Raw genomic sequence first — 24,944 nt, 5'->3', positions numbered from 1 at the left:
AGTGTGGAAGGCATACTCCTGGGAAGGAGTGCCGGCCTGTGACTGCACTCTGTCTGCTGGGCTCATCACCCCTGTGTTAATGATACAGAAGAACAAAGAGAAAACTTATTGCAGGACAGTGGATGGGGATGGGGAGAGGGACAGTCAGGAAGAGAGGGTGAGGTCGGGCAGGCAGGGCGTGCTGACCCGGTGTAGTGCTGCTGTCAGTGGGAAACGTCTGGTTGATCCCGCTGTGTGTACTGCCTTATGGTGCAGCCACAGACACGGTCTAGACCACAGTGGGGTGTCCAGGGCTCCCCCTTAGGAAGGTATAACTGCACCCTGGGCTCCTGCCCAGGCCCTGGGAGTATGGGTAGGGAATCAGCTGCGGTGTGATCCTTTCTGCAGCGGCTGCTGCGGTGTCTTGCATGTGGCAGTGAGCAGCTTCCCCCTCATGGTCTTCTGTCATCTTTGGCTGTCTACACATTGTGTAAAGTCCACACTTCAGCCAACAGGAAGTATTGCTTGTCATTGTCTGATCTCGTTGTAGACCTCACTTGCGTTGCTTGCTTCCTGCGTGGTGTGAAGGACAGTGCATGTCTCACAAATGGCTTTACCAGAAACAATCTTGTACTTAATCAGCCAATGCTGGCTGGAGGCTCTCACAGGTTTTGTTTCCTTGATTGAGGGGACTGTATGATCTAATCTGTTTTTTTTTTTTTTAAGATTTATTGTTTTTATTGGGAAGTCAGATTTACAAAGAGAAGGAGAGGCATTGAGAAAGATCTTCCATCCGTTGGTTTATCTCCTCAAGTGGCTGCAACAGCTAGAGTTGAGCTGATATGAAGCCAGGAGCTTCTTCTGGGTCTCCCATGTGGGCGTAAGTTCCCAAGGCTTTGGGCCATCCTTCTCTGCCCTCCTAGACTACAAACAGGGAACTGGAAGAATTTTGTTCTTATTGGAAAGAAAGATAATACAGAGAGTAGGAGAGACAGAGAGGAAGATCTTCCATCCATTGGTTTACTCCCCAAGTGGTCGCTACAGCCAGAGCTGCGCTGATCTGAAGCCTCGAGCCTGGAGCCTCTTCCGGGTCTCCCAGGAGGATGCAGGGTTGCCCAAGGCTCATCCTTGACTGCTTTCCCAGACCACAAGCAGGGAACTGGATGGGAAGCAGGGCTGCTGGGACTATGGGCTGCAGTACCCATATGGGATTCTTCACATACAAGGTGAGGAGTTTAGCTGCTAGTGCCCTGGGCCTGCTACGGTGCAATCTTAATGGGAGTAACTGAGCACTGATTGAGAGGGTATCTTATGGGTCCAGCATAATGGCTCAAGTGGCTAATTCTCCTTCAAGTGCTGGGATCCCGTATGGGTGCCGGTTCATGTCCCAGCTACTTCTCTTCCCATCCTGCTTCCTGCTTGTGTTCTGGGAAAGCAGTGGAGGATAGCCCAAGACCTTGGGACCCTTCAGTCACATGGAAGATCTGGTGAAAGTTTCTGGCTGCTGGCTCCAGATCAACTCAGCTTAAGTCATCATAACCATTTGGGGGGTGAGCCAGCATATGGATGATCTATCTTTCTCTCTGTAAATCTGTCTCTACAATAAAAATTAAAAGTCTTTAATAAAAAAGAGCCCTTCAGCAAACAACTGTTACTTAAAAAAAGAAAGAGGACATCATAGAATTGTGCTTTTAAAGTTTATTTGAAAGGTAGAGTTAGAGAGCTTCCATCCACTAGTTCACTCAAGGGCCAGGACCAGGCTAGACAGATGCTGGAGACCGGAGCTTCATCTGGGACTTCAGTGTGGGTACATTGGGTCATCTTCTGCTTCCCCAGGCATGTAACAAGGGAGCTAGATTGAAAGTGGAGCAGCTGGGACTTGAATTTGTGCTGATATGGGATGCTGGCATTGTGGACAGTGATTTTACTCGATACACCAGAACATCGGCCACTATGTTTGTATTTTAAAATCTGGAAGCATCTGCAGATGTTAGTTACTTGATAGAGGGTGCAGGTGGTTTCTCAAAGACTTGAGATTTTACTAGAGGAGAGGAGGCACATTGGGGTGTTTCCATGATGTGATTAAAAATGATATCTATATGGCCTTGGAGCCTATAATGTGTGAGTCCGGGAGATCAGTGGAGGGGAAGCTATATGTCTGGGATGACCTCTGAGCTGGGATTGGGAAGGCTGGCCATTAAGGTAGATGGCATGGACGAAACATCTGATTAGTGAGTGTTGGAGAGAGAAGGCCTTTTAAGCACAGGGAACAGGGTAAGAAAAGGTGCAGATTTGGAAGTGTGTCAGGCTTTTGCATACCATCATGGTCACTGTGTTGCACTGGATTTGTACCCTGGCCAGTGGAAAACCAGTGAATGATGTCAAGGTCAAAATTAAGCTTTCGGATGAATGTTAAACTGGTGGAATGGGAAGAGACTGGGAGACCACTAGGAAATACATGAACACTTAATGGGTTTACCTCCTGATTTGATTTGAAGAATAAATGAGGTACACGGTGGGGGAGAAATGACTGGACATGTGATAATCCAGGTTCCAAGCTCCCCAGGCCCATGCTGCAACTGGGCACCCTGACACAGTGGCCACAAGCCAGGCTGCACTGTCACCCTGTGCGGCCATGCAGGGCTGCAGTCCCTGCACCCTCTGCTGTCCCCTTCCCTTCACTCCTGAGGCAGCACCTTTGCCTGACTGCCTCTTGACTTCCTTGATTTTATCTCCCAGTTCTGTCCTGGGAATATTTTGTACCTGGGGCATGATCTGTTTCTTTTCCTAGATTGTCCTTAACTATTCCCAGGAAGGTGTCTGCTTTCTGGCTACTTAGAGAAAGCACCTGTTCAGACCACACCCTTCTTCATAATGTCAAAAGCCCAGTCTCTGGACCTCTGCACTCCAGAGAGGAGTGTGCAAGGAGGCCATGCGTGGATTTCAGGTTCAAATTTTGGTGCTTCCCTTGACTAGCTTGGGTAGAAGATTCTTGAACTACTCTGAGCTTTGATTTCCTCACAGGGAAAAGAAGATAGGAAGGTTGTATGAGGTTGTAATGGAAAGGATTGGTTGCTATCCTGGGGGCACTGGATACCCACTATCCTGCCTTCAGACCTTCCTTTCCAGATGAAGAAAACTTTCCCATGATCTCATTGCCTTGGTCTTCCCTCAGTTAGTTTTGTTCTTGGCATAAGTATTGGTATAAGGTGTTTACTCACCTGCAGACTGCCTGCCCTGTCTCTCTTGTGTACCTGCTGCTGCTTGTGAGCCTTGGTAGGGGGTGCCATAGGACAGAGTCACGGTGATGCCAGCACAGCGTGGAGGTAGCCCTGAGGTTCTGGGTCATCCTATGTTTGTTGTTGGAAAGGTAGAGAAACAGGCAACCAGCCAGAGCTAACCACTGGTTCACTTCCAGATGCCCACCGTGGTCCAAGTTGGACCACAACTGCAGCTGAAATCTGCACACAATCTTGTTCTCCACACTAGTGACAGGAGCCCAAAGAGTTGAGCCTTGACTGCTGCCTCCCAGGGCCTGAGCTGGGTATCAAGGCTAGGTGGCTCCATTTATTGTCAGCGAACATCATTTAACTCCCTGCCAAATACCCTCTCCTCTATTTCTTATAAAATGTAAGAAATCAAATCCCGTTAAGGATGAGAGAAAAGACCTTGAAATGTCTTACCCATCCCCTACTCTTATTTAAACCGTTGCTGGGTGCTGAGACTCACCCCTACTTATTGTTTGGTGACTTTTCATGATGCTTGTCCCCATGGACTCTTACTTTCTTCTTAAGTAATCCTGTGTTTCCAGAGTGTTCCCTTTCTGAACTGCAAAGTGACTGAGTAGAACAGAGATCTTCATCTGCTAATCAATTTCCCAAAGCCAGGAGCCGGAAACTCCATTTGGGCTTCCCATGTAGGTTGCAGGAACCCAAGTACTGGTACCATCATTTGCTGCCCCTCAGGCACAACAGCATGATGTTTCGGTATGGGATGCAAGTGTCCCAAGTGGAAGCTTAACCCACTCTACCACACCATCCCCACAAGACTCTTGATTGATGTCTGTGAACATCAGGGCACCTGCTGATGAAGGAGCTGTGCTCAGGCCTTGTCTACTTCTCTCTTCTCTCCCCTCAATCCTCTCCCTTGCTGTGATATAAAGATCTACATCCTCTTTGTGCTCTTTTATATGCCAGGGGCTAGGAAAGTTCATCTGTCCCTGATTTCCCAACAGGCTGGGAGGTAGACTTGCAATTCCTGTCTTTGCATCAATCCCAGAAATGCTCATATATTTCAGGAAATTGTAATACTTGCCAAGCAACCAGGCACTGTAGGCAGTGCTGCAGCGACTATCTCTATCTATTGTCACTGCAACAAACCGGCAATGTGGATGTTAATGTCATCTCCGTTTTTGGAGCTCTCGTGGCTTTACAAGGGAAGTGACTTGTCAGCTGTGAGTCAACCCAACTATGAGTGGCTAGGTTAAAATACAACTCCTATCTGAGCTAGGGTCTTAGCACTCCACGCAGTGTAGGATGTGGAAGCAGTGAGTCCCTGGGCTAGTGACACACACCCCCTGTGTGATGTCAGTGGGTTCAGGGCCGGCTCAGTGCCCACACGCCCTCGCCTGTGTGTGAGAAGGGAGGGTGTGGCTCTGTGCTGGGCCTCATGCACGGTCCTGAGAGCCAGGTCGTTGGCTCAGCTCTTGTGAGTCAGAAGCTGAGAAAATCTTCCAGGAATAACTTTGACCCACATCACAGCAGTATTCACAGGGTGCTGCAGAGGAAAACAAATGACAGGGTCCTTTCCCAGCAGAGTCCCAGGGGAGACCCCAATCTCCCCAAGCCCGCTGGGAGCATCCATGTCTTGAGCATTTGAGTTTTAGAAGTCCCCACTTGGGCAGTGGTGGAGCCTGGGTTCCTCCTGATTCCTGGAGAGCGGAAACTACTGTTTGCTTCCAGTGATCTGCAACCAAAGCCTTCTCTCCCCAGGGTGAAAGTTCCTGCTTTGTTCTGTGAAGTTCCCTTTCCAGTCCAGCTTCCTGTGTCGACTTTCTTCCCCAGGCCCTTTTCCCTCACCATGCAACAACCCGCTCCTACCCCAGTCCTTACCCCAGCATCAGCCATCCCTTCCATGCTGTGTTGCTTGGGGTTCTGCCCTGCACCCTTTTTCTTTTGCTGGTGTCTTCACTTCTCATTTATTTATTCATTTACAATACTGATGTATCTGAAAGGCAGAGTGGCAGAGTAGGAGAAGCAGAGCTATTCATCTGCTTGCTCACTCCCCAAGGAACTGCAACAGTCAGGTCTGGGCCAGGCCAAAGCAAGAAGGCTGGAACTCCATCTGGGTCTCCCACAAGGGTGACAGGGGCCCAAGCATTTGAGCCATCTTCCCCTGCCCTCCCAGGTGTATTAGCAGGAAGCTGGATCTGAATTAGAGCAGACAGGACTTGATCTGGTGGTCATATGGGATGTCGACTAATAGCCATTCAGCCTGCTGTACCCACTGTTGCCCCTGCTTTCACTAGCCCTGGACATGACCAGTGCGGGCCAGGAAACTATAGGACTCAAGTTTTAATATAAATTCTCTCTGTGTGTGCATATAGTTCTGTCCTCATTGAAGTCCCTACTTTCTGTTCTGGTGCTCTAGGACTTGGATGGCATTTAAAAAACCATAAAGCAGTTTGGTGGCATAGGATGGGTTCAAGTCGCTGTGCTTTCATTCATGTGACACTGTCTCTTTTGCTTAGGTACACAGATCAGCTGCTTCTCCCCCAGCAATTTCTCCTGGCGTCAGGCTGCCTTTGTGGATTCTTACTGCTGGGCTGCTGTTCAGCAGGACTCCCTGCAGAGCGACTCTGGGAACCTGCCCCTGTGGCTGCACAAGGTAGGAGGATGCGCAGCTGGGGAAGCCAGCCTGTTTGCAGCTGTGCGAAATGAGCCCCAGGGCTGTGTCTGATACTGTACAACCATAGCATGATGGTTAGACCCAACAGGTTGATTATGGCAGACAGGGAAATGGAAGCATTCTTTGGATCTTGCTTATTGTTTTTTATTTTATTTTATTTTAATATTAATTATAAAAATGAGGGAATTGCAGATCCGTGTGGGCTTCTGTTTAGGACAGAGATGATGGAGTGGGTGGAAGTAGGGTGAGGCAAATGTTTCTATGTTCCCTCCTGTGTCCACAGGGGAGTGGGGAGAAAGTGCACCGTTCTGTGCTGTCCGACTATATCAGTGAGGGGTGCCAGAGGTGGTCGTTTCATGTTGCCTTAGAGACCCCAATGGGGAAAGTTGGTTCTCAGGCTATTGTCTGAGTGGTTTTGATTGTCGTTGAACTTGTCAGCATCGTTGTGCCAGAGGTGAGAAGTGTTGTCTGAGGCCTGGTGGCTGTCCATGTCCACAGTGTTTCTTAAGGTGTCCACAGACCCAAGTGCTTACTGTGAAACCTAGCCTGGAGTGTTGCTCATTCTGCCCTTCTTTCTGTCCTTCCAAGGGGTACTCACTGTCTTTTGTTGGCTTAAATGAACCAGCTCTTGTCTTTTGTCCGTATCTGGGTATTCTGTCTCTTCTTGCGTGGGAGTCAGCAACTAAGGCAGCCCAGAACTGCAACATGTGCTCTGGGGTCAGACCACACGTCTGTGTGCTTTTCTCTGAGGTTGGCAACTGAGTATAGACATCTGTTGGGGAGTCCTTACCTGGGAGTACTCAGACCTGGTTCTCATGGGTGCTGGCTGCCCTCGGACCAGGCTCAGTTTGCCCCCTGCACCAGCCCACACCTATACTGGTGGATGCATCTGCCTGGCCAGTCCTTCTTGCAGCTCTGACTCTTGCCTGCACTGACAGATGCTGCAGCCTAGTTGGGGCAACTCTGAAGAATTCCTGCTAGACCCACTCCCAGTTCTGGGGTGCTGCAGCCCAGCTTGGCCCATCCCTCCCTCCCCAAGTCCCAGCTCTCACTGGTGGGTGTTACTCTTTAATGGCAGGCACCTCCTAAGTGTAAATCACCTCTCTGTGCCTAAAGCCTAGCAGGATGTGTGATCCTTTTGTGGGCTCAGTACAATCTGAGAGGGCATGACTAGGAAGGGACACAGCCAGGGCTCAGCATGGCTTCTTGGCTGGTGTCCTCACCGCCACACACAGGGTGTTGGCAAAAGCAGGGACCACGTGGTGTTCAGCCAGTGTGCTGCTAATGCTGAGCACCCTGACAAGGACCCCTTCTTGGGGTGTTGGCTGCAGCACAACTTGGGGAGTCAATTTATTTGTTCTCTAATGGATCCATACACTGCAGTGGAGGCAGATGACTACATATGAGGCCTCATTAACTACGCTGCAGAGCAGTGGCAAGGGTCAGAAATTCTGTGGTCAGGAGTGGTGTGTGTGTGTGTGTACATGTACATGTTTACTCTGTTGCACAGTGACGGGGGTTGGGGGCGTGCCTTGAGGCTGGGCAGTAAGGGATTTGGGCCGCCACTGTTGTTTGTGTGGAAGAAAATCCTTTAAGCAATGGCGTGACTCCATTAGGTCTTCTCTGTGCTCATGAAAATGACTTTGCTACAGCCTTCGGTTTCTTTGTCCATAAATGGAAATTACTGGAGCACGAGTATCTTTTGCACTTGTCATCTGCCTAAGAAAGCCCAGGACTTTATCTGCTAAAAACTAAAGGGCTGAAGTTTGTTGACCCTCTCCTGGCTTGGCCTGCTCCTCAGTTCACAGCATCTTTTTTTTTTTTTTTCTGTCTGCCGTAACCCAGCACATATTCCTTGTGTTAACTTCATGCTGTCTGGCCTGGCGATGCCAGTAGTGACTCCTTTCTGCTTTGGGGTTGGCCTTTGGTAGGAGGATCCTTGTTAGCTTTGCATGGTTAATAGACTAAGGGTCTGCTATATGAATGGGCCCAGTTCTGGAACTTGAACAACTTTGTTGATGGCAACTCATGCTGTTATCATGATAGTCTTGGGGGCCCAGAACGGTAGCCTAGTGGCTGAATCCTCACTTTGCATCTGCAGGGATCCCATATGGGCACCGGTTCAATTCTTGGCTGCTCCACTTCCTGTCCAGCTCCCTGCCTGTGGCCTGGAAGGGCAGTAGAGCATGGCCCAAAGCCTTGGGACCCTGCACCCATGTGGGAGACCTGGAAGAAGCTCTTGGCTTCTCATCAGCTCAGCTCTGGTCGTTGTGGCCACGTGGGGAGAGGATGAAAGAGCTTTCTCTGTTTCTCCTTTTCTCTGTAAATCTGCCTTTCCAGTAAAAGTAAATAAATAAAGCCTTTTTTTGGTTTGTTTTAAAGGAACAATAGTCTTGGAAAATGGAAAAGTTATAATCAGCCTCTGGGCTGCTCCCTGATCTGCAGAAGCACATGTAACCTGGGATTGTCTAATGCAAGCCTTGGCAGGGAGTTGTGAAACTTTTATAGCAGGAAGAAACATGCAAGTTTACATCTAAGAGCATGTCCCGTGTCAGGGGAAGGGGACCTGGGAGTCAGGCCCCAGAGCTGCAGTGCTGGCGGCCAGCTCCACAGAGCAGGGCTCGGCTCTCCGGAGTCCCACCCTGCCTCCCCCCTGGGTGAGGAAGGTGCGATCTGCTGGCGGTGCCTGGTGTGACGTGAGATCTTGGGGCAGCGGTGTCTGTGGTATAGCAGCTCGCCAGAAGCAAGAATAAACCCTCCCATTCAGAACCTGAAATCCTTACTGTGGTTGTTCACATATGGCCATTAGCGCTCACTCAGAAATTACCTAGTGCACAAGGAAACCGGGGAGCCGCCGTTGCCGTGGGCTCGGCCCTTGGGCAGCTGGCTGCTGAGTGGGAAAGCAAGCCTGTGTGATGACAGAAAGCTCGGTGGGAAGGGAGACGGTGGTCATGAGACAGAGCGGACTGTGTGAACTGCAGCTGGGCAGAGCGGGTGAGACCGGGCTTCCTGTATGTAATGACATCCTCAGCCGCCCTGGCAGGAAGGAGCCAGCTGTCCGTGGGCGCAGTGAAGGGGCGGTGGGGAAATGGAGATGATGGGAACAGATGATTTTTCTAGACTGTTTTTATTTTCTTTGTCTTAGAAAATTTCTTTTCTTGGTAACCAGGGATACAATGAGCTCCACATTTGGGTGGCAGCGCAGGTTGAATTGTGTTCCCTAAAAAATCAGGGTCTTAACCCCTGCAGCAAAGATTCTTACTTTGGAAATAGGATTGCTGCTGGTCAAGACAGTGTCCTACAGAGGCAGGCTGGGCTCCTTCTTGAGAAAAGGAACATTTGGACACAGAAATGACAATGTGAAGACCCCTGGGGGTGGGGAGGGTGGCCGTGGGCATGCAGAGGCCTGTGCTGTGGCAGTGCTGCCAAGCTGCAGGATGCCCGGGCCTTCCAGAAGCTGAAAGACAAAGGAAGGATCCACCATGTGGGAGCATGGTCCTCAGACACCCTGACTTTGGATGTCTGGCATCCAAAACTCTCATGAGAAACAAAACTGTGCTGAAGTTGTCCAATGTGGGAGACAGAGACCCAGGTTCCACCCGACCGGAGACAGAGCACCCAGGCCTGGTGTGAACATTAGCCAACTTTTCCAACCCAGACAGACTTAGTCATCACAGACCACGGCTGAGTCATTGCAGTTCTTAGCTGTTGTGCATGGTGCTGCTCTGAGCACCTGTTGGGGTTCCTGCTTGTGGTTCCCAAGAATGCCCGAAGAGGAACTGCTGGGTTCTTTTGAGTTCAGAAAGGTGTTTGGGTTGGCTTCTTTGGCCTCCCCACATTCAGCAGATTGATGGTAGTTGCACTGCCCAGACATCTCCAGGCTCTTCATCTCACAGAGGTGGCTCTCAGGGCCAGAGCAGCTGATGCCTTGCCTGAGAACCCCCAGCTCCCGATGTGGTGAAAAGCCAGAGATTATGCTATGTGCCTTCGGGAGTCTGTACTTTGTCCCGTGGTTAAAAGTTACTGGTTGGTGATCTTTGGCATGGCACAGGAAGGAACCTTCTTTCGGAGGAGCTGTCCAGCAGGGGTGCCTGTGGTTGGCCCACGAGGTCCTTAGTTGCAGGGCATGCTAGAGTTGTCTTCTTCTTTCCATGCCCTTATCCCTCACCTCACTGCCCTTCTTTCCTGCTAAAAACTCAGCTCCATCATCCCCCACTTTGCCTGTTGCTCTTGCCCTCCCAGTCACCCCCTTATTCTTCATGGAGGTGTCAGGTCTTCACCATCCTGGGGACTCCGTGGACATCACTCCTGGCACCGCTGCCGCTGTTGCACCTCCGAGGAGGGTGACCTCCTTTCCCCTTTACACCTACGTTCCCATGGCTGCGGGCTCTGAATTTGTGAGCAGAAGTGAGTCAGGGCACACACACCCCAACCCCCATCACTGAGTGACAGCTTCCATGCCTCCCTGCAGCACCAGCCCTCTCCTCCCCTTCTCACCAAGGATCGGGTCCCCCTGTTCCCTGTCCCTCCTGCCCTCATTCCATTTTGCTCCCCTGCACTGCCAGTGCTCCTCCTGTGGTTTTAACCATTTGTCTCCCCATTGTGGGGAAAGAAAATGAGGCCCTCCCTCCCCTTTGGTATCTCCATCCTTCTCTGGCACCCAGAGGACCGGAGCGTGAACTCATCTGCCTCCCGTCTCCGCAGCCCAGGCTCATGTGGTCACACCCCTCTGGCCCCATCCTGCCCACACTGTGTGACCTCCCTGTCACTCTGTCTTCCCAGGGCTCAGCTTACCTCATTTATCTCCGGTGTCATGTCCCTCTCTATGCAGGTGAGCTTTTCCAAGCTCCTTTGCAGGTGGCTTTTCATTTGTCCTTTGCTTAGAAGTTGGGGGTGTTCAGGGCTTCTGGGCTCAGCTTGCCTTCTCCCTCACACTGTACCCCGTGTCCCTTGGTCATCTCATCTGCCTGCAAGTCTTGCCTGCTGCCCAGATGCTGTTAACACACAAATTCTGATCTACACACCCCAGCCCTGTTCCTGAGCCCAGAGCCTCTGCCCCGCTGTAACGTGAACTTGGTGTCCGGACTTTGACTGCAGCTTGCTCAATGCTGGACTCTCCCTACCCACCCTTGCCGCCCTGTCACTTCAGCTGGAAACAAAGCTCTTACCTGGGCCACGTTGGGTCAGCTTCTTGAGTGGCTCTGAAATCCTCCCACTTCCTCCAGCCCAGTCTCTGGACTGCTGCCTTCATTCCTGCTCTCCTTTTCTCTTACTATTCTGATGTAATTTCGAAGTGGTCGTTTTTTTCTCCCATGCCAAATTTCACTTTGTTTTGTCCTAATGAGCACTCAGGTGTCCCCTTGAAATGTCTGTTTTTAGGCCTGTTTTGGTTAAGAAGAAACCCATCCCCTACCCCCAGTGCCAGTGAACTACCCTGGCCGCAGCTCCAGGCCCATGCCCACTGCCCTTAGGTCCCAGGCCAAGCCCCTCCGTCTGGAGCCCTGGCCTCGTCCTCCCACACCTGCATCATTCCGGACTAACTCAAGGGCTCTTCCCACCTGAAAGCTTGCCCTGATCTTTGCAGTGGGACACTGCTGACCAGGACTTTTTTTCAGGAAATTCAGAGAATTTGCTAGCACAGTGTAGCAGGAGAAAGGGAAGTCTTGGGGCAATAGCTGGATTGCCCCGCTTGACTTTTTTGTGGAAGTGGGTGAGGTGGGTGAGCAGGTTTGATTGAGAACAGTTGGGGCTCTTGCATGAATAGTGAGAACTATTTTTTTTTTTTTGTGGCTGTACTTTTATTAATGATAATTTTCCTTGAAAAGAAAAAAAATGACAGAAAACAATTTGAGATGAGGAGGCACAAGTTGGGACCAGACAAAGGGTTTCCCTGTGACCCTTTCCTCAGGGGTGTTGCTTGCTTGGTGCCTTTTTCCTGCTGCGTTGCTGTCCAGCTGCGTGAACACTCCTTCACGAGTGGATATGCTTGCACATCAAGCTGTCTTCTGAGGGCATAGCAAGTGGTGATTTGCGGGAGATGAAATGTTTGTGTTCTGAGAATTATCTGTGTTCTGTGCAAGGAAAGCATCCACTTCACCGCGCTGTGGCGGTGCACCCACGCGGGAGCAGCCTGCCCTTCTCTTGGAATAAGCTTGTGTTCTGGTTCATTCTTCAGGCAGAGGCCCAGCGTATACCCTCAGGGGTGCTTCAGAAAGCTTGTTGAGAAATGAAATTAGCAGTTTGTTTTGGTGCTAAAAAAAAATCCTTGCATCGTTTTTCACTATAATCATTTCCACAGCTTTTTGTTTGTTTGTTTGCTTGCTTCAGAATAAACTTTTCTTGCCATTGTCTACAAACTCTTCACAGTATCCTGATATAGCAAAAAGTCAGATGTTCCCTGTGTCTTTCTCCAGGCACCAGCTCTGGTTCGAGCATGTCTGTGATTCTGATGCTAAGGTGAAAGCCCCAGAAGGTTGTTTGGCATGATGTTTCGGTGACCATCACTGTGGGGAGTTTGTGGTGCACATCTAGTGACTGATGAAATTTCTCCCCTTTTACCTCTTTAACTTGGCTTTTTGTTCTCCCTTTCCCACTCATTGACTTCTTATTTTTTTATTTACACAAAGTGGACAAATCTCACCTATATCTAAACACAGACCTAGCAGTTTAGTGATCCCTCCCCGCACCCCCACGCACACACTTCCTTTATTTTTTCCTAGGTTTGACATCAGCATTCTTTCACTTCACTTCGCAATCACAGGCTTAACATTCCATTAGGTAAAGGATCAACACATGGCATAAAAAAGATCAGCTATTCCTCAGGGGTATAAATAAAGGCTGTGCATTATCACATTGTAGGATGTTGGTCTTACGCCTATAGAAACATCTGTTGTACTCTGCGTTAGGTAGCAGAGATCAAGGAAAACGTGATACTTGTCTGTGGGGACTGTCTTTATTTTGCTAAGCATGATGATATACGGTTGTACCACCCTTTCGGTTGCAGAAGGCAAGAGTTTTCATTCTTTTCTAGGGCTGATTATTATTCCACATAGTAGTATTCCACATTTTCTTTATACAGTCAACTGTCGATGGGCGTCTGGGTTAGTTGAATCTTAGCTGTTGTGAATTGAGTGTCTATTTACCAGGGATAAGTTCCACTTGGTCTGGGTGTATCTTTCTGATGTGGTGTTGGCATCAATTAACTAGTGTTTTGTTGAATTTCTGTGTCTATTCTTCATGGATATTGCTCTATAGATGTCTTTCTCTGTTGTATCTGTTTGTGGTTTTGGAATTAAGGTGATGCTGGCCTCCTAGGAGTTTGGGAGGATTCCTTCCCTTTCAGCTGTTTTAATAGTTTGAGAATCAGTCATTTGTGAAAAGTTTGGTAGGATTTAGCAATGAAGCAATCCAGTTTTGGGCTTTTCTTTGTTGAGAGAGTCTCTTACTGATTCTGTCTGCATCTTAGTTATTGATCTGTTTAGACTTTTTGTGTCGTCATGATTTATTTGGGTAGACTGTATATGTCCAGAAATCTGATTTCTTCTGAATTTTCCAATTTATTGCCATATAGCTATTTGTACTACATCTGTACTACACCTGCTTTAATCTCTGATGTTATTAATTTTGGTCTTAACCTTTTTTGTATATTTGAGCCCATAATTCATGTGTTTAAAAAATTTTTTTTTATTCACTGACCTTATGTGTTTTTGATTTCAATTTTCGTTCTTTAATATTGTTTCTATTAACTTTGGTTTGTTGCTTTCTAGGCCCTTGATATGTAATATATATCTATATTGATATAAGTATATATATATCTAGCTATAGATTAATGCCTTTCTGATTTTTTGATATAGACTGATTGCTACAAATTTCCCTCTGAACAGCACTTTTGCCATATCCTATGTTCTGATACAGTTGTGCTGTTGCCTTCATTTGTTTCCAGTTTGATTTCTTATGTTACCCAATATGTGGGTTACTGTTACCAGTGTCTTTGGATAATTTGTAGAGTTTCTTCCAGTTTCTTTCCATAGTGGTCAGAGAAGATACATGATAGGATTTCAGGATTTGTTTGTTTTGAACTTGAGTAGGACTGCTTTCTGTATGGCATAGCATATGGTCGCTCCCAGAGCAAGGAACATGAACTGTGGATCTGCAACTCTGGGATAAAATGTTCCTTAGATATCACTTAGGTCCGTCCGGTCCAGCATGTAAACTAGCCCTGTTGTTTCGTTTTCTGTGCGTTGATGAGGATGAGGTGTGAAAGTCCCTCACTGTACTGTATTTGAGTGTGTGTCTCCCTTTACATCTGTTAACAATTGTAAATAACCAAAGAGCACATGCATTTACTCCAGTCCTTTCTTCATACTGAATTGCTGCCTTCATCATTAGGTGATGCTCTTCCTCGTATCTTTTAATAACGGTTGTGGTAAAGTCGGCTTTTCTGATTAGGATGGCTACATCTGCCCGTTTTTTCATTCCATTGGCATGGAATAATTTTTTTCCACCCACCCTTTCAGTCTATGTATGTTTTGTTGTTCGAATGGATTTCTTGCAGGCGGCAAATAGATGAGAGATGAACTTGTGTTTTCATCTGTTTAGATAGTCTTTTGATTAGAGTGTTTAAGCCATTTCATTGAGGAATATTCTTGAAAGTAACACCTGCCTACCATTTTTCCATCAGTATTCTTCTCACTGTTTGGGTTTCACCTGGGCCTTTACTAGGAGCTTTTCTACCTTCTCATTGTTTTATTATGGCGATTATCGGTCTGTTTCTGTGTGTCGCATCATTTGTAGGGCTGGGCAGGTGGTGGCAAGTTATTTGTTTCTTTTGGAAGGTCTTTATTTCACCTTCAAGTATAAATGAGAGCTTTACTGGGTATAGTATCCTGGGAGTGTAGTTTTTTTAATTGTTACTGTGTATGATAGTTTCGTAGCTATGGGATTCCCCCTTCCTCCATATTCCCTCATATTACAGTAGTATAGTCCCTTAGTAACAGGCACTGGTTTAACATTCTGCATCCTGTGCACCATGGTATTGTAGGTATAGGCAAAGATAGAAATTCTAGTATATTGTCAGGGTCTATTTAACTGTTTCATTGTGAGTCTTCCTTCTATCTAGGAGTATGCTCAGTGAAATAAGCCACTTCCCAAAGAGTATGTATCATACGTTCTCGCTGATATAACTCTCACGCAAAATGCAAAACACACACACATGTCGCTATCCCGCAGCGACGGACTTGGTGCACGGATCCGATAATAACACGCATGGACCCTGACTGATGGTCAAAGCCGAAGTTTATTAGGGGCATCAGACTTTATACTCTGAAAGTCCGTATTGGATAGGGGAGGAAGTATCTAGCTCATAAACAAAACCATCAACTGTTTTCGCACTCTAGATTGGAATTCCTTTTGTCTTGTATAGGTGTTCTCATTCACATGCTGTTTACTCGACCCATGGGAACTATCTCCCAACAGGTATACAAAAGGTAGCCATTTGGTTGTTTTTATGCAAATACTGCCCAATGAACTGCAAATCTGTGCTCGCTGGCCTTCCAGGGACACAATGTCCTCCTACACACACACACACACACACACATATATATATATATAAAGTATATATATGTATGTGTATACATACACACATTTATGTATTCTGAGATAAACTTTATAAGGGAGACTAAAATACTGGGAAGTGAAGATACGTTATAGTTTTTAAGACCTGTACTGTTTCTCCATTCTCCTAGCTTGTAGGATTTCTGATGAGAAATAGACTAAGTCTGATTGAAGATCTGTAAAGATTTGTCATGCACATTTTAGAATCTTTTCTGATCATGTGTATTTCAAGTTCTATCTGCTTCCTGTACTCATGGTAGCCTCCAGTAATGCCTTTGCTGTAAGTATGTGTGCATTCTGGGAGGCCAGCAGGTGGCGCTCCAGCACCACGTGGTGACAGGTCTCTTGGCGTGTCCTGTACTTTTAGGTTTAGAATGTTAAGCCAAACAAGATCTTTCTCCAAAACAGAGAAGTTGGCTTTTGGCTGGAAACCCAAGTCAAAAAAAGAATAAGTAACAGAGCGGGAAAATTTACATTCTCTCAAATGTGTGCCTGTCTTCTAACTCTGGTAGGATCAGAAGCATCTGGACCTTAGAACAGGGATGCGGCTTTAATGAACTTCCCAGGAGAGTCTGATGCTAGTGGCCTGGCTTTGGGCCCAGGTGGGTACCAGCAAGATGACCCCAGATTCTGTACCTGTAGATGGATTGGTCCAGCAGGTCTCATGAGACCCGCAGGCTGCCTTACTGCAAACCCCCAGTTGATGCTATAGGTACTGGTTTGTGGGTCACACGCCATTTGAGAAGAATTCAGAGCCAGGGTTGGTAGACAAGGCCCAAGCGTCCGCCAAACCCAACCCAGCAGTTGTTTTGTAAAGTTTTACTGGGGCACAACCTTGCCCCTACATGGAGAAGCCATCTGTAACTAAGTTCACACTGTGAAGGCAGGGTTGAAGGGCTCACAGGGAACTGCTGCTCTGAGGTTTGCAGTTCTGCTGTGCCCCCGGAGGACTGATTTATCCCCCGGCTACAGGGCACAGTATTCTCGGGCCACTTGGTGGGAACCTTGTAACCTACTTCTCTTTGGGGTCTTGTCCTTCCATGCTGAGAAAGCGTGCTCACTGCTCCCTCTCCCCATCTCCCTACCAGCAAACAGCAGGGCAGCTTGGATGGTTCCTTCTGTGCAGACACACCATCTCCCCAAGTCTAATCCTCCCTGCTTGCACAGTCCGTTCCTGCAGGGCCAGCCAGGCCCTTGCATCAGCTGCGGCACTGTCCTCAGTTTGCGGCAGGTACTGAACCAGGGTCTCCCCATCCATCCCTGGCGCTTTCAGCCCTGGCTGCCTTTGACCCCCTGGTGCTGCTGCCGTGCCCTCTGCCTTGTCTCTTCCCTTCACTGTGCTCCCTCCCCCGCCCCTGGGGTTTTCTAGAACGCTCATGCCTTCCCCCAGAAGCTTCCCGTTTTACTGAGTGGCCCAGCCCAGGCCCTGCCCACCCTTTGTGAGAGTGGGTTGGAGCCACCGTAGCAGCTGACCACAATGCAGTTCTCTTGTGGAGGTGAGAAGTCCAGATGCAAGTGTCCCATGGCAGGGTGGGGAGGGCTGCTGTTCCTGGCGGTGTGCAGGTGTTCTACACAGAGCAGATGGCCTGTCTTCACCTGGCTTCCCTCCTGTGTGGCTACTGGAATAGGGCTGCTCTCAATTTGATAGAACCTCATTTTAATAACTTAAGTAAAAATCTTGTATCCAAACCCTGTGCCGTCCTAGCCTTGGGGTGGATGTGAATTTGTTGGGGGTTGGGGGGGGGGGCACTAACGCACCCTTCTGGCCTCTGCAGTTTCTGCTTCTTCACAGGGGCTTGTTGCTGTGCTTCAGCCCTCTGAGGGGTTCGCATTCCCCGACCAGTCGGGGGGCTGTCTGAAGGACCACAGAAGCCGCCCTACTGGAACAGAGGCTTTGTATCCCAAGCTTATACATTTCGGGGTGATCCTGCACCGAGTCTGGGGGGCCACCACCCTGAAATGTTTCAATTCATTCTTCTGCTTTCGCTCCTATAAGAGGAGGTCACAGCCCTGCCGAGAGTGGTTGAGTCCTGGTCAGATGCTTCAGTGTGACGCAGGGTGGGCTGATGGCCTTCTGGAGGATCTGGTGTGGTCCTGTGGGAAACAAAGCAGATTTTTAAGGGAAAGAACATAGACTGAAAATAGTGGTTGGAACGATGTGGCCTCCCTCGCCCTGAGGAATGTCACTGTCTTTGGATGGATTCAGTGCTAACTTGGACATCATGCAGAGCAGTGTGATCGCGGTGTCCAGGGTGCTGAGCACATCGGGCCAGATGTGGGAGAGCCAGCGGGGAAACAAAGCCACCAGCAGGGGGCGCTCAGAACAGCAGCCTTCGCAAGGATGGTATTTGGACATAGGGCTCTTAAAAACTGTAATTGAATGCTTTCTAGATTCTTCTGTGGGTTGGCATTGATTGTACTAGGTTGTTACACACTCATAGAAACTTGCCTTCGTGATCAGGAAAATGATTTAACTCTGCAGGATCGCAAGAGAGGGAGCATTCAGTGATGATCAGGGCACAAAAGCCCAGCACTCAATGCATAATACCCTGAAGCATTTGTTTTCCTAATTACAATGAGCTTACTGCACTATTCATCGGTTCTAATTATTGCACCATACAGGCATGTTAGGAAGGCTGCCGGGGGAGTGTAAACAATCACTTTTTAATTCAGGAGAACAATTTGAATGTAACTCAAACAGCTTTGAAACAGAAATGACTTATAGAAACATTTGACAAGCACATATTACAGATTACCCCCCCCCACCCTTGCCAAATAAGAGCTCTCTTGGATAAGGAAGCAGCAGTGTCACTTGGTTACTGTTGTATGCTAATAGGAACCCTTCAGGGTGGGCAGGGAAGCTGCTTTCTGGACAGCCAGTTTTGAATCATTCAACCAAATGCAGCTAATCATAGCCTGCTGGATGTGTTATTGTGTAGCCACCCTTGGCAAATTGGGTTAATCACTCTGAGAAACCCCCTAAAGGCCTATGTTAAAGTCTTGCTCTGGAGGGGTGGGGATGGAGATCTTTGAGGCATGCCCTAAAAGCAACTGCTAGGAATACCCTGGGTTGTGCCCTGCTGCTTCTGGATTCACCACGTGGTCCTTCCTGCAGGAGCCTCTCCTTCAGAGCTAAAGCCTGTGTACACGGGCCCTGGAGGTCAGATCTCCTAAGACAGGTGCTCCTGGTTCCTGTGCCTCAGGGACTGCGCTGCAGAACCAAAGGCTGACTCATTTCTGTCTCAACCCAGAACCTCCAAGCAAGGAAGCTGTGTTGATGAGGGGGCTTCACAGAGTCCCAAGGCCAAATCTTCTGAGTTTACTTCTCTCTTCCTTCTGGGTCAGAGATCCACTACCTGGGTCCACAATGGTGTTGGGAGGTCTGAGCTAGGATATGAAAACACCTGCCAGTCTTGCTTTGTTTTGAGATATGTTTGCATGCCAGAGTCATAGAGGGAGAGATCCAGTTTCCTCCCCCAGTCACTGGGTCAGGCTGAAGCCAGGAACTGTCTCCCTTGTGGGTGCAGGGCCCAGGTTCTTGGGTCATCTGCTGCATTCCCAGGTGTGGGAACGGGGATTTAAATGCGAAGTGCGGCATCTGAGATGCCAGCACTGCAGGCAGCAGTTTAACTCCCAAGTTCCATCACTGGCTTCTCTGACATCCACTGTGAAATTATGGCCCCAGACCAGCCTCAAGGTCCAGGCCATGTTTCCTGAGTTTCAGCTATTTTTGTCAGCTCTTTGCTGGGATAATGACTGTCCCTGTGAAGCTAACATTTTCCTAATTTGTTTTGGGTGAAATTATGTTTCTGTGGTATTTTCCCTAATTTCAGGACCTCAGGATGGGGTTGGTGGGGAACTCCCGGAGTTAGTTGCCTCTTAAAACCTTAACAGTGGGGAACAAAAATAGCAGCAGGCCTTGTGTGTGATGGTACTTAATACTTAATACTTCTTCAGATAATTGTCCCGCGGGCTTTTGGGAAAGGCTAGCAGGTGACAAGCTGAGTGCCCACAGGCAGTAGGGCTAATGAGCACAGTGCTTGGCACACAGGGTGCTTCCAGGAGGGGTCTGTTAATCCCTGCCTTGCTCTCTTGTTTTTCAGTTTTTCCCCTACATCTTGCTGCTGTTCGCCATCCTCCTGTACCTGCCCCACCTGTTCTGGCGTTTCGCAGCCGCACCTCATCTCTTCTCAGACTTGAAGTTTATCATGGAGGAACTTGACAAGGTTTACAACCGTGCGATTAAGGCTACAAAGAGTGTCCGGAACCCAGACCTGCCAGACGGAGGCTCCTGCCCCATTCCGGCATTTCCCAGTGCTAATGAGAATGCAGGACAGAGGTAACGTCAGCCCAGCAGGCAGGTTGCTGCATTTGAGTACAATGTTTTCTGCCTGGTCTGGGCCGAGACCTCCCATTGTGGCATGTGGGAGGGGTACCACCCACTTGTGGAGGCCAGGCACTCCCACTCGGCCTGAGTCTCACCCCCAGATTTCCTCCCTCATTAAGTTGTCACTGTCTTAGTTTTTAGAGTGCATTGTCTATTCTGCCCTGGGTAACAGGCTAAGCCACTGAGTCCTCCTTAGTGGAAAGCCACAGGGACTCGGGGCAGCTGAGAGTAAAGGGGCCGGAGGGAGAGAAGGGGCTTTGGCATTTGTTACCACCCCACTTCGTTATTGACAGTGACAGTTTTCAAATCCTCATGGACACTGTGTTGAATTTAAGACCTTGTGTCATTTAGTCCTCAGAACATCATTAACTGTGTTTATTTTTATCTCTACCTGCACACTTCAGTTGTTTTCCAATGAGAAGACAGTCCTGGAGCTGTCACTGGGAAGTCCTCCACCTGCACCCCCTCTGCCTCCCTGCACACCTTGGGCTAAAAAGCCTTTATTCTGCACATCTTAGTAGAAAAATAATTTTAATAGATTTCATTGCGATTGGAACAGCGAGATTGGCAGCAATCCAGACTGTTGAACTATCAAAACTGGAGCAGGACCCTCGGAGCGCAGGGCCCCACATCGGGGACCTGAAATGGGTGGGGCTTTTCCCTTTGTTTCTCCCCTAACCCCAGATACAGGGAAAAAAATATTAGTGTGGAAACAGTGGTCTTACTCACTTTCCTGCAGCTCTTGACCCTTTGTACCCTAATCAACTAAGTAAGATTATTTAAAAAAAAAAAGACAAAAATATTTCCCATTCACGAATTGATAACATCTCACATTTATATTCTAGGTGTCGGGCATTGTTTCAAGAATTTCTAAAGGGGTTAAGTGTTTTATTCCTGCATTTCTCTTTTGAAAACCTGCTTTGATTCCCTTGCCTGCTGCTGAAGAGGCAGGCTGAGGTTTTCAGTGTGAAGGGCGTAAACGTGTGTGTGTGCTGCGTGGAGGGCTCAGTGAGGGTCTACGTGACGTTTGTATGCTTCCCTTTGTAGTTTCTGGGAGGTACCGGAAAGTCACTTCAAGTACCCCATCGTGGAACAGTACCTGAAGACGAAGAAGAGCTCCGGCAAGCTCATCGTGCAGTACGTTGGCTGCCGGCTGCTCACACTCACCATCATCCTGTTGGCGTGCGGCTACCTAGGCTATTACTTCAGCCTCTCTTCGCTCTCGGATGAGTTCATCTGCAACATCAAGTCGGGGATCCTGAGAAACGACAGCAGCGTGCCCGATCGGTTTCAGTGCAAGCTCATCGCCGTGGGAGTCTTCCAGCTGCTCAGCTTCATCAACCTCCTGGTGTACGGGCTGCTGGCGCCCCTCGTGCTCTACACGCTGTGCGTCCCGTACCGGCAAAAGACAGACGTCCTCAAAGTGTACGAGATTCTGCCCACTTTCGATGTGCTGCAGTTCAAGTCGGAAGGGTACAACGACCTGAGCCTCTACAATCTCTTCTTGGAGGAGAACATAAGTGAGCTCAAATCCTACAAGTGGCTTAAGGTCCTGGAGAATATTAAGAGCAGCAGCGAGGGGATTGACCCAATGCTGCTCCTCACCAACCTTGGCATGATCAAGATGGACGTGCTTGATGGCAAAGCTCGCAAGCCCACAGAGACGGCAGGGGAGGAGCAGGGCAGCCAGACGGCAGCGCTCAAAGGTAGGGCAGAGGCTGGGAGGGCCCCCGGCCTTCTAGACGTACTGACAGTCTGTGTCCCACGCATCATCTAAACTGTTTCCTGGCTGGATCTTAGAGAGGACCCCTGGGCACCAGGAGAGTGAGGGAAGGAACTGATGTTGCCCCAAGTTTACAAGAAGCAAAAACTTCTGGACTCTGTCCGCTGATTCTCGCTTGCCTCTCTGTCCTGGCTGCACTTCTCTTGCTGTCCCTCTCATCTCTCAACAGTCATTCTTTCTGTTTGAACAGGGACTGAACACTTGTTATTTGTCGCCATGACCTAGCATCACTATTTTGCTGTTTCCTAAGATTATAAAGCACAGACTAAAAGACTTCTTGGCAGGAAGAAAGCTGATTAGTTCTAATGGTTCTTGCTATAATTCTGTCATAAATGTTTTCAGTTTTCACAGATTTGGACGAACACAGTGAAACTAAAGCGAGTAATGGTGATAAGAATGCTCGGCAGAGACTTCTGAATTCTTCTGGAATATGACATCTGTGACTTTTACAACGGAATTCACTTTGTGTCAAGCTGTTTGATTCATAGTTGGTTTGCAGCCGGTTGTTCCTGGTGGAGATACTCTGAGTCTCTAAATGAACATGGCAGTCAGCAAGATGCTGTGGAGGATGGCTTATGAGCACCCTACAAGAAGCAATGCCGAGAGAAGGAAACTGCCGAAGTATGTCTGTGTGAGTCCTAACGGGGCAACGGGAAGGCTGGTACGAGGAGCCCTCTTCACCACTCCATACACACACTTCTCTGCTCCCGCTGTGACAGGACCGCGAGCTTTGGGAGATGTGTTGCCTGATGAGATAATAAACCTGTCAGAACACAACTTATCTCGGTCTCTTCTGTGCCCTTCGTGACTGAGACAAGAAATATACGCCCTGGGGACCCGCCCATCATCCTGCCTTTGGCCGGTCCTATACCAGTTGTGTGTGTGGTGCCTTGCTTCTCTGGCACACAGGTGCTTGTATTGCATGGCTCAGTACCTTCCTCGAAGCACTGTTGGTTGCACTCTGCCCTGGGGAGAGGTCGGTATGGGGGTAGCTGCCCATGTGCTCCTGGCTCCAACCCCAGAAGGAACACTGAAAAAAAGAAAAACAAAAGCTCAGTGGAGGAAATCTGAATTTCTTGGCTGTCTACAGGCTGCCTCTCTGTCAAAGACATTGGAAACAGGATTTACTTAACTCAGAACCCAGGAATGCTTAATGCAAGAGACACTGCCTATCTGGCTCAAAGTGCAGGAGCGGCACCTGCCACATGATGTACTTGGAGACCACTTAGAAGATTATTTTGTTTCTATTTAAGCTCCATTTTAAAAATGCATTTTTAAATACAATGTCAGACTTGAGACTAGGTGGAAAGAACTTCCTAGCAATGATGGAGCATTATAGAATCCACATTACTGATGGGTGGGTCAGACAGCATTCAGAGTTAAAAATATCAAATTCCAAATGAGCTTTAAGGAATCCTTGCCACATACTGACCGTGTAAACAGCTCTTATGTTCACATTTTATCCCAAAGGATCTGTAGCATCTGTGGACCTTCCCAGTTGATCCTTAGCCATTAACACGTTGTTTAGGAACCTGGGAGTTTACGTCTGCCCTGGGGGATGTTGTTTACCTCATGTAACTACTGTCTTGTGAAGAATGGAAGGAAGTTAGCTGCTATTTGCCTTTCAGGATGTTTGTAAAAGCAGATTTTGTGCATCTAATGATAAGTATATCAAGGATGCAATCAGCATTTTAAGTTATCTGTTATCAATATTTAATATTGTAAATTATAGTGCCATTTAGAAATGGCAGCAACTTAAGTAACTGACACTGCTACATTCTCACTGTACCTGAGGTGTTCCTTTCACAACCTATACTCTGGTTTCTTTTGAAAACTTGAAAAGATGTTTTCAGAGTATATTTTTCCATCCACAAGTTTGTAAATGATAGAAATGGGTGTTTTAGGAGATTGGGAAGAGTGCATGACCTGCCACATCTGGTCCTCTCATCAGAGGTAGTGGAATTGGGTCCTGAGCTGCAGTAGTCTGATGCCTTTAGCACTGCACGTGGCCCTGGCTGTGCAGGTGTGAACAGGCAGGCCGTTGTTGAGGGCCTCTTAGGCCTTCACAAAGATAGCAGGGACTTGGGAAGAGCAGCTCTGTTACAGGCCCTGCCAAGAAAGGAGCACTCTTTGTTCTGGGAGGTGCCATGCTTGGTTTTCATCTCACCCTAGTTTTTTAGCTCATGGCTTGGAAAGTTGTTCTGATTGTTCCCTGAGCCTGGCGATTCCAATTCTGTGAGTTATAGAATACACAGAGTGCGGTTTAGAACATAAGGATGCTTTTGTTCTTTTGCATCTTCCCTTGCTGGGAATGGGCAGAACAAGCCTGGGGATACAGGCAATTGGGTCTCTGCAAGGCTTGCCTGTGAACGCTGGTGACTCATTCAGCTACGGAAAGAAGTGTTAGGGAAGCTAACTCACCCATCCACTCAGAGAGGCTGGCTTGGCAGACTGCTGGTGAGGAGAAATGCTGTTGTAAAACATTCATTGTTTTATAAAAAGAAGAGATGAATGTGTTTAAATGATGCTACCTAAGTGATGAGGGCGTTTAAAAACAGGTTAATGTCACCAAGGGACAGAAGACCTCCCAAGTAGAGGTGCTTAAGCCTCGTGGGCTTCCAAACCCCCTTGCAAATATTTTTAAAGCAGTGGCCTTCTGCTCAGTCACAGATTGTTAGACGTGGATCTGAGGTCAAGGAGCAGGAGTTCTAGGGTCTGAATTGCAGCCCGCAGGCAGAGAAGGCAGCTCACTTTGTCCTTGGGAAAGCCACTTTTTCCCACAAAAAGACTAGGGTTTGTAATCGTTTCATTGCATTCTTCTGAATGAGCTATATCCTTTCAATAACTGCTACTTACCTTCTAGAGTCAGACTGAACAAGATCAAGAGTGACTAGGCAGCAAGGACCCAAAATGACCAGGAGCTGACCGAAACTGCCGTTCTCCTCCCTATGAAGAAGTATCTCCTTCCAGATTCAGGTGTCTTACTTTTCCTCACTGGAAAATGAGAAGGATGAACTCATAAATGCATGCACTGCTCTATGGTTGTACTGTGAGGAAACTAGAAACTTCCAGCTGTACAGTATGTCTGGTTAGCATGTTTACCTTGTAATGTGGCAATTCCCCTGTTCACTGCATAATTATCTACCATCCTAGACTGAGCTCAAATGGGAATGCTGGGACCAGTTTGACTCTGTGAGAATTGGTTCAACTCCAAGAAAACAAAGTATAGCATATCTTTTAAAATGTGCTCATGTTTAAGAGTCAGCTTTGTGGCAT

At 48.1% G+C, this 24,944-nt stretch overlaps 1 protein-coding gene across 2 annotated transcripts in view; it reads left to right on the top strand.

Moving 5' to 3' along the window:
• PANX1 (pannexin 1) overlaps nt 1-24,657 on the top strand; it is a 42,920-nt gene extending 18,263 nt beyond the window's left edge. Inside the window, exons 2-5 of one of the 2 annotated variants that reach the window (XM_040977136.1) lie at nt 5,729-5,865; nt 19,602-19,837; nt 20,933-21,591; nt 22,020-24,657. In XM_040977136.1, the coding sequence (XP_040833070.1) occupies nt 5,729-5,865; nt 19,602-19,837; nt 20,933-21,591; nt 22,020-22,102 (1,115 nt within the window). In that variant the 3' untranslated portion in view covers nt 22,103-24,657. Of the gene's footprint in view, nt 1-5,728; nt 5,866-19,601; nt 19,838-20,932; nt 21,592-22,010 lie in introns of both variants that reach the window. The other variant, XM_040977135.1, reaches the window with a different exon arrangement.
• The last annotated feature ends 287 nt before the right edge of the window (nt 24,658-24,944 follow it).

This window comes from Ochotona curzoniae, unplaced genomic scaffold (genome assembly GCF_017591425.1).
Source record: "Ochotona curzoniae isolate NIBS_2020 unplaced genomic scaffold, NIBS_Ocur_1.0 contig_2723, whole genome shotgun sequence".
Taxonomy (NCBI): domain Eukaryota; kingdom Metazoa; phylum Chordata; class Mammalia; order Lagomorpha; family Ochotonidae; genus Ochotona; species Ochotona curzoniae.
The sequence above is the reverse complement of the archived record's forward strand: the minus strand, read 5'-3'. Positions and strand labels throughout refer to the sequence as shown.